The sequence below is a fragment of the Nannospalax galili genome, unplaced genomic scaffold (assembly GCF_000622305.1).
Source record: "Nannospalax galili isolate Female #2095 unplaced genomic scaffold, S.galili_v1.0 scaffold135, whole genome shotgun sequence".
NCBI lineage: Eukaryota > Metazoa > Chordata > Mammalia > Rodentia > Spalacidae > Nannospalax > Nannospalax galili.
Window position 1 is genome coordinate 2,004,983 of NW_008338998.1, and position 14,981 is coordinate 2,019,963.

Here is a 14,981-nt window from a genome sequence, read left to right on the forward strand (position 1 = left end):
TCTTTATATGTTGTGAATTTACTTCACTCTGGCCCTAGCTATAGTAATTTACAATACTCTCTCCTGACTGAAAAGGCTAAGTCTTCCAAACCCCAGTGACTACCTCAGAACTCTGTATCTACTTTGCTTGTTCCTATGCATACAAACCTATAATACAGCTTAATTTTTTAAATTTTATTATTTTTTAAATTTTATGTGTATGAGTGTATTGCCTGCATGTATGTGAGTGCACCCCTGTCGTGCAACACAGCTTAATTTATAAGTTAGGCACAGTAAGAGATTAGTCACAAGCAAATCAAACAATTAATTCAACTGTTAACAAAATAATTATAACTAAATACTACAATGCAAGCTTTTTAAAATTTGTAAATTATTTATTTTTAGAATTTTCATTTATATTTTTGGGCTTGGACAACCTATAGGTGACTGAAGCCACAGGAAATGGATGTGCAGATAGGGGGCGACTGCTTTCACTCAGGAAGTTGACAGAAACTAAACTGATAGGGGATTATACTTTTGGGACACATTTGGTACCACTTAATTTTGTGCTGAGAATTGGATTGCAGTTTCCAGGGTCGCTCAGTATGCTTGGATTTTACAATTTATGTGTGGTGCCTTTGAACTTCCTCTCTTAGGTGAGTTTAGAACCTCTGCCAGATGCATTCTTGGAGGAAATGCTGATTTCTCTAATATTTGCATTTTAATGAAGATTTACAGAACACATGGGCTTGTATTCTCAGTCTTTTCTGCAAGAAAAGTCCTCTCAGCCTTGCTGACATCTTTCTGCACATCTAAATGACATTATGAGGTTCCGTGCCCAGCAACCCTCTCTATGAACACATTCAAGAGGGTCAAAGCAGAGAGGACTGCTGAGCTTGGGTCAACTCTTGCAGAATTCTCTTGTGCAGGCAGCCTATGAGACCACATTGCAGGGTAGAGGTCCTCCCCTTTCAGTAGTGCCTGATGGGTCACCCTGGCTTGGAGGGTGCAGTGGGACTTGCATTTTATTGTGGAGGCAAGCACTAGAAACAGCATGGCACAAACATGATAAGCACACACCATGTAAGTAGATGATCACCCACAGCTGTGGGGAATGATTTGTACCCACTATACCATCAGGTAGCTTGGGGTGTTGTGGTGAGGGGTGTGGTGTATTCTGAATGTCTAAATTTAGTGTCTGCTCATGACCCAAGGAACACTTGAGCCCCTCCCCTGGTGTTAATTGACAATTTTCATCATTTCAGTACATTCCCATAACTTTAATTGAAATAGCAGCCTCTCATGACAGGAGTTTTTAACAATTCAAAATGTCATATCAGGAGAGGTGGGTCATTTTTTTCAGACTGTACCTGTGGTGCACCAAAGCCCTTTATCATTAGTCCTTTCCTGAGTCCATCCAGTGCTTCCAGTTTTGATTGGTGACCATTCCCCCCTCATCCTGAATTGTGCAACTCCTCCCAGTAATAGCTGGCTGGGAGGGCACGGTGATGCACAGCAGGCTGGCTTTACGGCTCCAGGTTTAGGAGTGCACCAGAAAATGCCTCTCAGCCAGGATTCAGCCCCCATCTGTTGACGAACACCCCTCAGGGGCAGAAGTATAATGAGAGACAGGCCATTTTCCTCTTATGATGGGTACTTCTTTACATCATAGTTTGGAGCAGCTCAGGTCCATTGAGTGTTTGATCAAGTCCTCCAAATTTACAAAGCAAATAAATGCTCTGTACTTACAAAGAGCAAAACTTGGTTACTATACTGAGACATCAACATAATGTGGAGGAGGTACATGGTGTGGAAGGGGTGCACAGCAACCACTCTCTCTGTTTCAGAGCGAATCACGCAGGTGCGGACAGACATCTATGTCACCAGCTTTGGCCCCGTGTCTGACACAGAAATGGTAAGTACCAAGGCATGGCTCACACAGAGAATTCTCTCATTGAAAGAACTGTGATAAGGATTTCTCCCCCTGAGAGGTCACCCTGCTGCTTTCCTTTCCATTAGGAATACACTATAGATGTGTTTTTCCGACAAAGCTGGAAGGATGAAAGGCTGCGGTTTAAGGGGCCCATGCAGCGTCTGCCTCTCAACAATCTCCTTGCCAGCAAAATCTGGACTCCAGACACCTTCTTCCATAACGGGAAGAAGTCCATTGCACACAACATGACCACACCCAACAAGCTGCTGAGACTGGAGGATGACGGTACACTTCTCTACACTATGCGGTGAGCAGGCCAACATCCTGGGGTTTTGAACCAGGACATCCAAGGTCCCAGGACCCAGTGGGTCTGAAGATGGATTAGAGTACTGTGGTGTGTATGTCTGTGTGTGTGTGTGTGTGTGTTTGAGAGAGAGAGAGAGAGAGAGAGAGAGAGAGAGAGAGAGAGAGAGAGAGAAGCACAGGCTCAGTGTGTGCTTGTACCCTGAAAGCTGCTCAGGCTAAGGCTCTGGTCTGTTTCCCAGGGCTTCAGTAGGCTCACAGTTACTAGTATTTGTTCTCATTTTTTGTTTCATTTTTGGTTCAACCTCAAGAACATCCTTGGAATTAGTGACTCAGATGATGAAAGATGAAAACATTTTATTTCATACAAATTTTATTAAAAACCTAAAGTGAATCCATTTTTGTTGAAGTTGTACAACTTTTTTCAAGGGTTCAAAGCCCATTTTTATGAGTCTTTATAACATTTCAATGCTGAAGATAAATTCTAGTATTTATAATTTAAAATGATCATTAGTCACACTTTTATTCTGAATTCTTCATTGGCCTTAATTAATCAACAAATTGACCAATGAGAAAGACTCTTTTATAGCTTTTCAGTTTCCATGTAGATCTAAGTAGGCCCCAGGAAATGTTTTCAAAGTTATATAAAACAACAACAAAACCCCCTAAGGCCAAGTTTCCTAGTCACACACATTCATCTAGGTATTTGTGAATTAATTTTATTAGGAGTTTTTCACAATGAACTTTAACATATAATCATAATGGAAAATAATCTTGCTATTGACATATTTGGGGTTTGTGTTTTCTGGTATTTGCCATCAGGGACACATGGCATAGTGTCCTAAACCGGTCTGACAGCAAGAGAACTTGCAGCAGCCCTGCACAAGAGCTGTGGTATGGAGCCTTGAACGTACTTTGGCAATTCATTCTCTGTCTAACTCTTTGCTTTTCTTTACATTGACCTTGAATCTATTGTACCCACAGACACGAGGTGGCGTTGCAGAGATATGATGAGAAGCTGAGTCAGTATCTTATGTAAATTAAAGGGTATGGAGGGAAACATAATACAGTCTCAGCTCTGTGAGCAGAGAGAGGTGCAAGATAGGCTGTGGCCATGAGGCATGCAAGGGGGCCACCCAGTATTGGGATGAAACATTGGGTTATTATGAGGATAACTGTGTTTTGTTCATAAAATAAAAATATCTCCCATCCCACTAGACTACTGTCCTTGAGTCTCATCTCCAAAGTTAGATTCCATACCTAATAAAACATGTAGCTTTACTTGAAGCAACATAATGCCACCCTATGGTACACCATTGTCTGTGTGAGGAATGGAGTTAAATCCACTGTGGAAAAGGGGAGCAGGCAGGAGAGGGGATGCTTACTGTTAATTGTGTTCAAGCCACAGACATAGGCTCCTCTGGTCCTCAAAGAGCCCTGCCAGTGGATGTAGGGGACACCAACACCACTCATGCTCAGCATAAGGCTCAGACTAGTTGGGCAATCACCTCAAGGTCACACAGTCATCAAGGGGACAACCGTAATTCAAGAAACATCCTTGCTTAATCCATCACATTTGGGCATTGGAGGGCTGCCACATTCTGACTGGATCTAGGAGAGCTTTTTCAGTACCATCTTGAGAGTGCCATGCCCAGAAGGAAGGCCAGGAAAGATGAGTGCCAGAGCAACTTGTGGTAGTAAATGAGTGGTTATTTATGCAGAGTAAGTCTGCTAATGAGCTGCAAAGTTGATAATGAGGTTCTCAGTCAGCTACAACATTTGAGAAGTGGAAATAGTTTCTCTTCCAGGTGCTCTGCATTTTAGTGTGCTAAGGCCATAGGGATAAGGTAAAAGCATTTTATTGATTTAGCAAAAACAGTGAAATGACAGAACAAATTACTGCAGAAGTATAGATCATGAGCTGGTGAGGGGAAGTCTGGTGCCCAGCTATCATAGTCGTTTCGGGGTACAGACTTTCTGTTTAGCACTGGATCACACCTCAAACCTGGCACTGTAGCCTCAATCTTGAACAACCCTCTGTGTGTTCAAGGTTTTTTTTTTTTTTTTCCCCTCAGAGAAGCTCTATTGGGAAGCAATGGGAGGTGTAGCCTCGTCTTGCTGTCATTGGAGAACAGCCTTCAAGGGGATTCTGAGACCCTGTACCACCTTCTTTCTCTGTTTGGCCCGCTGGCATGAAGCAAGAGGTTTGCCTTGCCATAAATTCTCGCAGTAATGTTCTGCCTTGCCACAGGCCTGAAGCAACTGTCCAATAAATCACAGATAGAAACCTCCAAAACCATAAGCCAAAGACCCTTTTCTCTTTGTAAGTTGATTTTCTCTCAGTATTTGTTTCAGGAACAGAAAGCTACATGGCAAACCATATAAAACCAAGAGTTTACAGTGGTGCAGACATTCCTAGATAGTATCTTCTCTAGGTGGTCATTAGAAGCAAGGTCTGAGAGCCTGTGTAGAAGTGTGTGCTGTGTTATTCCTCATGACACCAAATATTAGAAGAAATACACAGAATTAGTAAGATTTTCAAATAAAATTTTGTTGTCACTCTCTCTTCAGACTTTGCACCCAGTCCAAAAGGTGAATCATGAAAGTGTAGAACAAATCAGTGTCTGCCTGGGCCTTTTAACCCAAGACAGACATTAAGAAATGTCTTAGAATAGCAGCCACCATCCTTGAGAAAGCAGCTTCCCAACTGCGGTGTAACCCCAAAGAAGTAGCTGTATGTGGAAAGGAATTTTGCATAAAACTTTCCCCATACCCCAGAAGTCTTTGATGTTAGTAGTCATTAAAAAATACACATAATTGAGCAAACAATAAACCTTTCCATAATCTGAAGGAGCCCAGGGAGGTAAGCCCTTGTTGACACATGCTTTCCTGTCTAGCATCTGGACTCATTTACCTGGAGCAACACTGGATCTGAAGAAGTTTTGATGTCGCACCAATAGTGTCTAAAGACAAAATTCACCAAAGTTCACAGGGAATCTAAAGAGAGCCACTGTCGTTTCCCATTGTCTTCCAAAAGAAATCACTTTGGCCTAGAGGTGTGGCTCAGGGATCGATTAAGTTTAGCATGTATGAGACCCTGAGCTCTATCTCTAGCACAAAACAATGAGACACACAGAAACCCAAAGATGAAGTGAGAGACTTCTAAACTTCCATTAGGTTACATCTCAATAAACCCATTCTGTATTGAAAATGCCCTATACTGAAAATGCATTCCATTCACCCAAGGTGCTAGGAGTCAGGTAAGCAAGAGTCCTGCATGTTGTTGGTTTACCATGATCCCTGGGCTCCTGGGAATGTGGTTCTCTGTGGTCAAGTAGCATTGTCAGAGAAGATCAGACTGTATGTAGTTTGTTAAAAGACTATGAAATTCAAAGTACTGCCTCTGCTGAGTGTATATCATTTTCATACCTTCTAAAATAGAACATAGGATTCCTGGGACTTTGACCAAAGGTTTCTTCTAGAACAGCCTTTCTAGCACACAGCCATCCCCAGAGTTGTGTGCCCATTGTTGAATGGCTAGATCACTTCTATGGGAGCCTCCACAGAGATGCCTCCACCACCTAGGCCTTTCTTCTCAGGCCTGGAAGGGGACAGTGTATAGACCCCAGAGTCTGGCTTTGGCCTCTTGGACAATTGCTGTAGTCAGCCTACATGATTGATTTTTATTATTTATCTGTGAAATTTTCTCTCATTACTGCATGGCCGGCCAGGGTTGAGGTCCCCTGGACAAGCCCCTGCAGTTCAAAGTGGCCCATCTACCAGGGAGTGCCAAATTGTGGCTTATTGTCCTTTACAAGGAGTTACCTGGTTACCAGTGGCTGCCTTTAATTTTCCTTTCTCCTGCAGCCTCTGAACATGCAAGTTCTGTGAGAACAAACTATGAGTCCCACCTTAGGGAACATTGCCCTGGACTTTGGGCCCCCTGGTGGGGGGTCGTCAGTCTGATGGGTAGAAAACCACTGGAAGCAAGCAGGAGAGGGCTCCCCAGACTCACAATCCTGCTTGACTCTGAAAACCAGGTGGCTTTTCCAGCTACGATCTCTTCTTCATGTGTGACAAAAGGTGGGGGCAGGCACACTGGAGTGTTGACGGTGTCACCATTGTGCCAGAGCACACAGCAGATTAGCAAATCCTGCATGGTCTCCATCAAGTGCCTCTCCACCTTGTTGTCTGCCTGGTGGCTTTGCCCTTGGCTGTTTTACTTTAGGAAAGCATGTCTTTAAAAAAATCAGGTATTCATTTAAAAATCTTACTAGCATGGATTAATTATGCAAAATAGTGGTTCCCATTGTGACATTTTAATCCTGGCATATAACATATTTCTATCATATTTACCCTATCACTGCCTGATTTTTCTCTTATTCTAATGTAAGTTCTTCTACACAGCTGAGAACTGCTGTATAGTAAATACGCGCATGAGTCCAGTGCCCACTGGAGGGCAGCATATTCACAGTCCAGCTTAGAGATTGACAGCATCCATTAAGTGGAAGTGTAAATTAATTGAGGAAATAGCAGATGTTATAAATGTTTGATTTATGGGTAATGTGTTTGAAGAAAACTATACATATATAGCTAGATAATTCTAACTGGATGCTGAGGTATATATATGAATGTATAAACATAAACATCTATATATAGTACATAGTGTTGTCATGTTTAAAACTTTTTTACAAATTTGTTTTTATTAAATTTTGTTTTATTTCATACAGAATATCTTAATCTGAATCATCTTTATAGCTCCATCCCCACCAGATCCCTCTCATAGCCCCCCCCCACCCCAGTGGAACCCATATACTCTGTCCTAGGTGCTAAGGCCCGCTGTGTCAAGTCAGTGTCCCCAGTCGGTCCCCAGCGTAAGTCCATCCACTTGCAGTATGGTCAGATCCCTCTCACCTATCTATCCAAACACCTATCATTTTCTTTTCCTTTCTTTCTTTCTTTTTTTCTTTCTTTCTTTCTTTCTTTTTTAACAAAGCATAGGGTAGGGGTTCATTTACAGAGTAGGCGCTACCCATTTATGGCTACACTGGAAAGTCCGCACTCAAATATAGATCCTGTGACCAAAGCACAGGGTAGGGGTTCATTTACAGAGTAGGCGCTCCCCATTTATGGCTACACTGGAAAGTCCGCACTCAAATATAGATCCTGTGACTTCCCAATAACCACAGAAAATGGTGAGAGAAGTGCCTCCTGGCATTCTTGGCTTGAGACTGGGGATATGGCTAAGTGGGTAAAGTGCTTGCTGTACAAGCATGGGGACGTGAGTTCAGATCACCAACCCTCATGCAAAAAGCCAGATATGGAAATGTGCACTTAATATCCCTGCCTCTGCCTGTAATCCTACCTCTGGGAGGCAAAGATGGGAGACTCAGAGACTCACTGAACAGCCAGTCTAGACAATTGGTGAGCTGTATTCAGTGAGAGACCCTATCTACAAAAATTAAGGTGGAAAGTGACTGACATCAGTCTCTGCCCCGGCCACACATTGATGAGTGTACCTGTACACACATGCACTCATGAGTACATCATGCATGTACACAAAAACACACAGCACACATACAGAAAACTACTATGAACAAAAAGCTATGTCAGTTGAATCTTATAATTTATAGTGACAAGAAACAAAACATTATTTGAAATTTTGGAAAAATGACAAGGCATGATATCAAGAATAAGAGAATCCACATTAATACTTTGGAGTGTATCTGTGTCTAACATGTAATGCATATTTATGTCCCCTACATAAACACATAGTCCCCTACAGTTATTAAGAGGCTAATTTCTCTGAAATCTGTTTTGTAGGTAGCTCTGTAGCTTAAACTCTATTGAAAATCTTTTCCTGTGTCTTAAACGTCATGATACTTCATTTTTTTTTGCCTCTGTGATAAAATAACATTGTGATGCAAGCTCATGAATATATGTTTTGTATAAATTCCAGGAATTGAATGAAAAGTAAGCAAATATTTTCAAATTACTCTCTTAACCTCTACTAGTGTCACTCCCACCAACAGTAGGAGTAGAAATTTCCTTAATTATTTCCTCCCAACACTCTATATGTGAAAATGGTTGATACACTTTGTTCCATGAGATACATTAGCAACTGGTCTATTTTAAAAGCATCCTCAATTGTCACTCATCATACAAATTCTAGTAACTGCAGCTTGTTCCTTTTCTTTGGAATGTAAGGTTCACAGAAAACCCTTGTTTCTGCTTGGTTCGGAATGTACTTGTTTTGGAGCCTGGCTTACATATCTTTGCTCTCTTCTATCTGTTGCCATCAGGCCCCCTGGTGGCACATACCCATTATTTCTCATCTTTCCATTCATTGGCCCATACTTCTCCCAGATGTGCCCCTCAAGACTGCCAGTCTTGCCAGCCTGCACCACCCCCACCCCCATCCTCAGCTCAGCTCTCTATCTTCTGGGCTTCCAACATCCTGAGTTGCACACTATTAGATTTGGTAGTTTTCTTTATTGACTATCTTTCAAAGGGGCCTGTTGTGTGTCATCCATTACAGTCAGTTCCTCATACCCATGGGCTCTGCATCCTTGAATACAAACAACTTCAGATCACATATGTTGAAAAATAACACCTGCACTACCTATGTATAACTTTCCTGCTCACTATGTACTAAACAAAATGGTATAAGCAATTATGTCCATAGTTTTCAAATTGTATTAGATATCAGAAGTCACCTAGAGGTGAGTTTAGGTCTCCTAGGAGGATGTGTGGGGGTTCTATCTATATTCTGCATATGTGAGAAAACTTGTGGTATTTTATCTTTCTCTCCTAACCCAATTGGCACTTTTTGACTCTACTTTCCATCTTCCTTTCACTTTTTGAAAGTATTTTATTTATTATTTTTATGTTATGTGTAGGAGTGTATTGCCTGCATGTATGTAAGTGCATCCGTGATATGCAGTGCCTGCAGAGGTCAGAAGAGGGTGTCAGATCCCTTGGAACTGGAGTTACAGAGGGTTGTTAGCTGAAATTTGGGTGCTGGGAATTGAACCCTGGTCCTTTGCAAGAGCAGCCAGTGCTACTGAGCCATCTCTTCAGCCCCTCCACCTTCCTTTTTTTTCTCCCCCATAGTCCTCCTTCTAATTTCATGTCATATATGACTATCTTATATTTAAATATGGAGTGCATATGTGAGAGAAAACATGCAGTGTTTGTCTTTCTGAGTCTAGCTTATTTAGCTTAATATGATGGTTTCTAGTTCTATTTTTCTGCAAATGACATAATTTCATTTTTCTTCATGGATGACTAAAACACCGATGTTTCTCTGTCTGTCTCTCTCTCTGTTTCTCTGTCTCTCTCTCTCTCTCTCTCTGTCTCTCTCTGTATACACCACACTTTCTTGGTTTATTCATGTTGGTGGACATCTAACTAGTTCCTCATCTTGGTTGTTGTGTGTAGTACTCTTCTTGGGAATAAGGATTTGAACAATATGATTAAATTACATTATAGTGCTCTGTGGTATGCCAACTCAGGAGAGCTATAGCTGGATCATATGATAGCTTACATTCCCACCAGGAGTGAATAGGAGCTCATCTTGCCCCACATACCTACAAGCGTTTATTGTCATTTGTTTTCTTGATCGTAGTGTCTGACTGGTTTGAGATGGAATTCCAATGTAGGTTAAATTTGCATTTCTCTGATGGTTAAGAATGTTGAACACTTTTTTTTTTCAAATATTCATTTTCCATTTCCATTTCTTTCTTCAAGAACTGTCCACTTCACTTTCCCATTTATTTGAAAATGTATTGTTTCACAATGTATATGTAGTTTTATCATATTCTTCCCTATAACTCCCTTCCTTCTCCCACCAAAACTTCCTTCCCAAGAAGTCATCCTTCTACTTCCATGTTGTCTTGTTTTTTTGTGGCCACTGTGCTTAGTCAGAACTGCCTACTTGTGAGTATGTGTGAGGGGTTATTTGTTTCAGCGAAGGCAACTTACCAGTGGCTATAACACTCCCTCCCCTAGCAACCATGAGGTGCCTATACCTCTTGAGGAAGGAGTGGGGCCTTGTGAACCTCTACCTGCTCCATGATGGAATACGGGTGTGCCCAGTCTTGTGCAGGTCTTATGTAGATAGCTACTGCTGCTGTGAGTTCATGGGTATAATAGCCATGTCCAGAAGGCAGCTTTGTACTATACTGGTTCCCATCCTCTGGCTCCTATGTTATTTCTTCAGCAATGTTCCCTGGGCCTTGGAGAGGGTGATGAAGATGTCTCATTTACGGTTGAATATTCAGCAGTCACTTCTCAGTACTTTCATCAGTTAAGAATTTCTGGATGCACCCTTGCCCACTTCAGGCATAATCTTCTCTAGCCAGGACTGAGCATAACACTGAACTACAGGTGTAAACATAAATGTTTAGAAGGAAGTTCAGCCTGTCCATATTGCAAAACAAGAACAGGCTCCCTCTAGGGCCTATGACCGCCGCAGCTGTGAACTTTTGACCAGTTTTACATGAATTCCTCCTGTGCAGTGGACCTAAAATCCAATCAGAAAATGGTTGGGAGTAACTATAATAGTCATGCCCTCTCAGATTTATAACTGGTGAAGATTTTTCAAATTCTGTGGTCTAACTCTTCATTCAAATGATAGTGTTCATTTCTGTGCAGCTTTTTAGTTTCGTGACGTCCCGTTTGTCAACTGTTGGTGTTAATGCCTGCATGCCTGGGGTCATATTCAGAAAGCACTTTACTGTGCCTGCAAGTTGAAGTGTAGCCCCCACTTTCTCCCCTATAAGATTTAGAGTATCAAGTCTTATGTTGAGGTCCCTAATTCATTTGGAGTTGAGCTTTGTGCAGGGCAAGATATATGGATCTAGGTTCATTCTTTCACATGTTCCTATCTAGTTTGACCAGTACCATTTGTTGAAGATGCTATCTTTTCTCCACTGAGTATCTCTTACCTCTTTCTGTCAAAAATCAGGTAGCTGTGGGAGAGTGGTCCATAACTGTATTCCATTGACCAATGTATCTGTCTTTATGCCACTATCATGATGTTTTTGTTACTGTAGTTCTGGGATTGCTTCCCTAATTTCTTTCTTAGTATGTTTGTAGTTGCTATAAGAAGGATAATGATTTTTAATGTCAGTTTTGTATCCTGCTTCTTTGCTGCATATGTTTATCAGCTTCAGGAGATTCCTGACAGTCTTTAGGGTCTTTTATGTGTAGACTCACATTATCTCCAAATAAAGATGCTTTGATTTCTTCTTTTCCAGGTGTATCCCCTTTACCTTCTGTTGCTTTATTTTTCTAGCTACGACTTCAAGTACTATATTGAACAGTAGTAGAGTGGACATCCTTGTCTTTTTCCTGATTTTAGTGGAAATCCTTTGAGAGTTTCTCCATTTAGCTTGATGCTGGCTGTGAGTTTGTTATATATTGCCTTATACATCCTGTTTCTCTAGTCTTTCCAAGACTTTTTATCATGAAGTGATGTTGGTATTTGTCAAAGGCCCTTTCTGCATCCACCGAGCTGCTTCTGTTCTTGAGTGTCTTTGTGTTGTAGATTACGTTTATTGATTTAAATATATTAAATGATCCCTGCTTCTCTGAGATGAAGCAGTCTTGATTATGGTAGATGATCTTTGTAATGTGTTCCTGAATTCAGTTTGCAAGTATTTTATTGAGAATTTCTGTGTGTATGCTCATCAGGGTGATTTATAATTCTCTTTTTTGTGGCTTCTTTGTTATTAACATCAGGATAATACTAGCTTCATAAAAATAATTTGGAAATGCTTCTCCCTTTTCCATTGTAAGAATAATGTGGGGTTTTTGATATTAGTTCTTCTTTGAAAGTCTGATAGGATTCTGCACTGAATCATTCTGGTCTTGGGAGACTTTTAGTTCCTATTTCTATCTCATTGGTTGTTATGGACCAATTTAAATTATTTACTTCATCTTCATTTAACTTTGGTTGATAATATGCATTTAGAAATTCATCCATTTCTTTCAGATTTTCCAGTCCAATGGAATCTGAATTTTAAGTTATGTCCTTTAGATACTCTGAATTTCCCCAGTGTCTATTGTAATATCTCACTTTTCACATCTAAATTTATTAATTCAGATGTTCTCTGTCTTTCTTTAGGTTAACTTGGTTAAAGATTTGTTAATCTTGTTAATCTTTTCAAAGAACCAGCTCGTCATTTGGCTGACTGCGCATTTTCCACTTCCACTTCCTTCATTTCAGCCCTGGTTCTCACGATCTCTTCCTGTCTGCTGCTTTTGACTGTTGTTTGTTCTCATTTTTTCAAGATTTTCAGTCACATCATCAAGTTATTGATTTGCCATCTCTTAAATTTCTCGATGTGGGCACTTTCTTGGTACAACTGCCTTGATTGTGTCTCAAGATTTTGGTATGTTTTACCCTCATGTTCCTTCAATTATAGGAATTTTAAAATTTCTTTCTTGATTTCTTCTTTGTCCCCACGATCATTTGATAGTTGTGTGTTTAGCAATCTGTACTTTCTGTATTTTTTGTTGCTGTTGAAATCTACTTCTATTCCATTGTGGTTAGATAGAATGCAGAATATTATTTCATTTTTTCCTATATTTGTTGAGGCTTTCTTTGTGTCTTTGTGATTTGATTTTAGAAAACGTTCTCTGTGTGAGAAGAGAATGCATCTTTAATGTTTAGGTGAAATGTCTATGAATGTCTTTTAGGTCCATTTGGTTTATGATGTCATTTAAATACAGTGTTTCTTTGTTTAGTTTTTGTCTGTATGACCTGCCTTTTGGTAAGAATGGGGTATTGAAATCATCCACTATCCTTGTGTTGGGGTTAATCTGTGGTTTTATATCTAATGCATCTTTTGTGAACATGGGTTCATCTGTGTTTTGTGCTTATATGTTTAGAGTTAACAATATTCTTTTGGTGGATTTTTCCTTTAATGAATATGAAGTGACCCTCCTTATGTCTCTCCTTAGTTATGGTTTACAGTTTATTTCATTAGGTATTAGAATAGGTATGCCTGCTTGTGGACTGATTTCATTTGCTTGAAATACCATTTTCTGTCCTTTAACCCTAAAGTTGGGTCTATCTTTGATGCAAGGTGTGTTTATTGGAGGCAGAAAGCTGAGTTCTGTTTTCTGATCTGATCTCTTAGCCTGTATCCCTTTATTGAGGAATTGAAACCATTAATATTAGGAGTTATTGAAAAATCTGTATTAATTCTTGTCATTTTATTGTTGCGGTATTTTCTTAGACCCTCTTTTGATTTTGTTCTGGAATGTTTATTACCGTGACTGAGCCCTTGGGTATGTTTATCTTTATCTTCAGACTGAAGTATGCCTTCCAGTATCCTCAGTGGAGTGGCTTAGTGGTCACAAATTCCTTTAATCTTTGCTTCATTGTGGAAAGTTTTTATTTTTCCTTCAATTTTAGTAGATAGTTTTGCTTTGTATAACAGTCTAGGTTAACAGTTATGGTCTTTCAGAACTTGAAATACATCTTTCCAGACTTTCTGTCTTTAAAAGTTTCTGTTGTTGGGCTGGAGAGATGGCTCAGTAGTTAAGAACACTGGTTGTTCTTGCAAAAGTCCCGGGTTCGAATCCCAGTACCCACATGGCAGCTAACAACTGTAGCTCCAGTTCCAGGGAATCTGACAGCCTCTTCTGTCCTCTGCAGGAATTGCACAACACAGGTGCACTTACCTACATGCAGGCCAATACATGCATACACATAAAATAAAAATAATAAATAAATAAAACATTTAAAAGTTTCTGTTGAATAATCAAGTGTTACTGTGATGGGTCTACCTTTATAAGTGACTTGACCTTTCTCTCATAACTTTTAATAACCTTTCTTTATTCTGTGCATTTAGTGTTTTAACTATAACATATTGTAGGAGTTTCTTTTCTTGTCCTGTCTAGTTTAAGTTCTGTAAGAGTCTTGTACCTGGATGGGCATCTCTTTCTCTATGTTTAGGAAATTTTCTTCTATTATTTTATTGGAAATATTCTCTATGTCTTTGCTGTAGTGTTCCTCTATTCCAATAATCTGAAGTTTAGATCTCTTTATGGTGCCCAGAGCTCCCCTCTTTTCTGTTTATATTTCTTTTTAACTTTATTTTTAGCATTTACTGAGTGATCCAATTTCTCTACCTTGTTTTTCATCCCTGGTTCCTACATGATCCATTTTTTTTTAATTTATTAATTTTTTTAATTAAAAGAAGCTTTCCATTACAACAGCATTAACCTATTCAATAACATTTTTCTGAGCTAGGGTACATCTCTTTCAAAATTGGCTGTACATTTTTAGGTTTACAGAGGAATTATTACGCTTGTACAATCTTTTACTGATTATAAACTCTACAAGACATAAAATTAAATGAGGTTTTAATGTTTAGAAAAGATCTCCACTTCGTTGTTAAAATACAGTTTCATACAGAAAAATTCATTTTAAGGCAACTGACATTGAGACGTTTTCACATGCATTTCTAATCTCTATATATATGACTATTACTGGTCACAGTCACTTACTTTCTGAGTTCCGTGGCATCTGAGTATGAATATAAACTCGTCAGATAAACAGCCTTCTTCTCCCTCTAGAGCCTCCATACTCTGTCATCCCTGCCAATGTCCACTGTGTTGTCAGGACCCCCATCTATTGCCCCCATCTGTCCTTCTGATAAATCTAGTCAGCCAGAGGTCCCTGTTCCAGGAGGATCAGCTGTTCCTCATCTACAGCAATCCATTGTCAGTATTCCTTTGGATAGAATTGGGG

The 14,981-nt window shown here is 40.0% G+C and overlaps 1 protein-coding gene across 5 annotated transcripts in view; it reads left to right on the top strand.

Moving 5' to 3' along the window:
• The window catches only part of Gabra5 (gamma-aminobutyric acid type A receptor alpha5 subunit), a 124,132-nt gene that overhangs the window by 19,442 nt on the left and 89,709 nt on the right, over positions 1–14,981 (top strand). For all 5 annotated transcript variants that reach the window (XM_008833636.2, XM_008833635.2, XM_029563800.1 and 2 more), the window contains 2 exons: positions 1,827–1,894; positions 1,999–2,219. In XM_008833636.2, the coding sequence (XP_008831858.1) occupies positions 1,827–1,894; positions 1,999–2,219 (289 nt within the window). The remainder of the gene's footprint in view (positions 1–1,826; positions 1,895–1,998; positions 2,220–14,981) is intronic.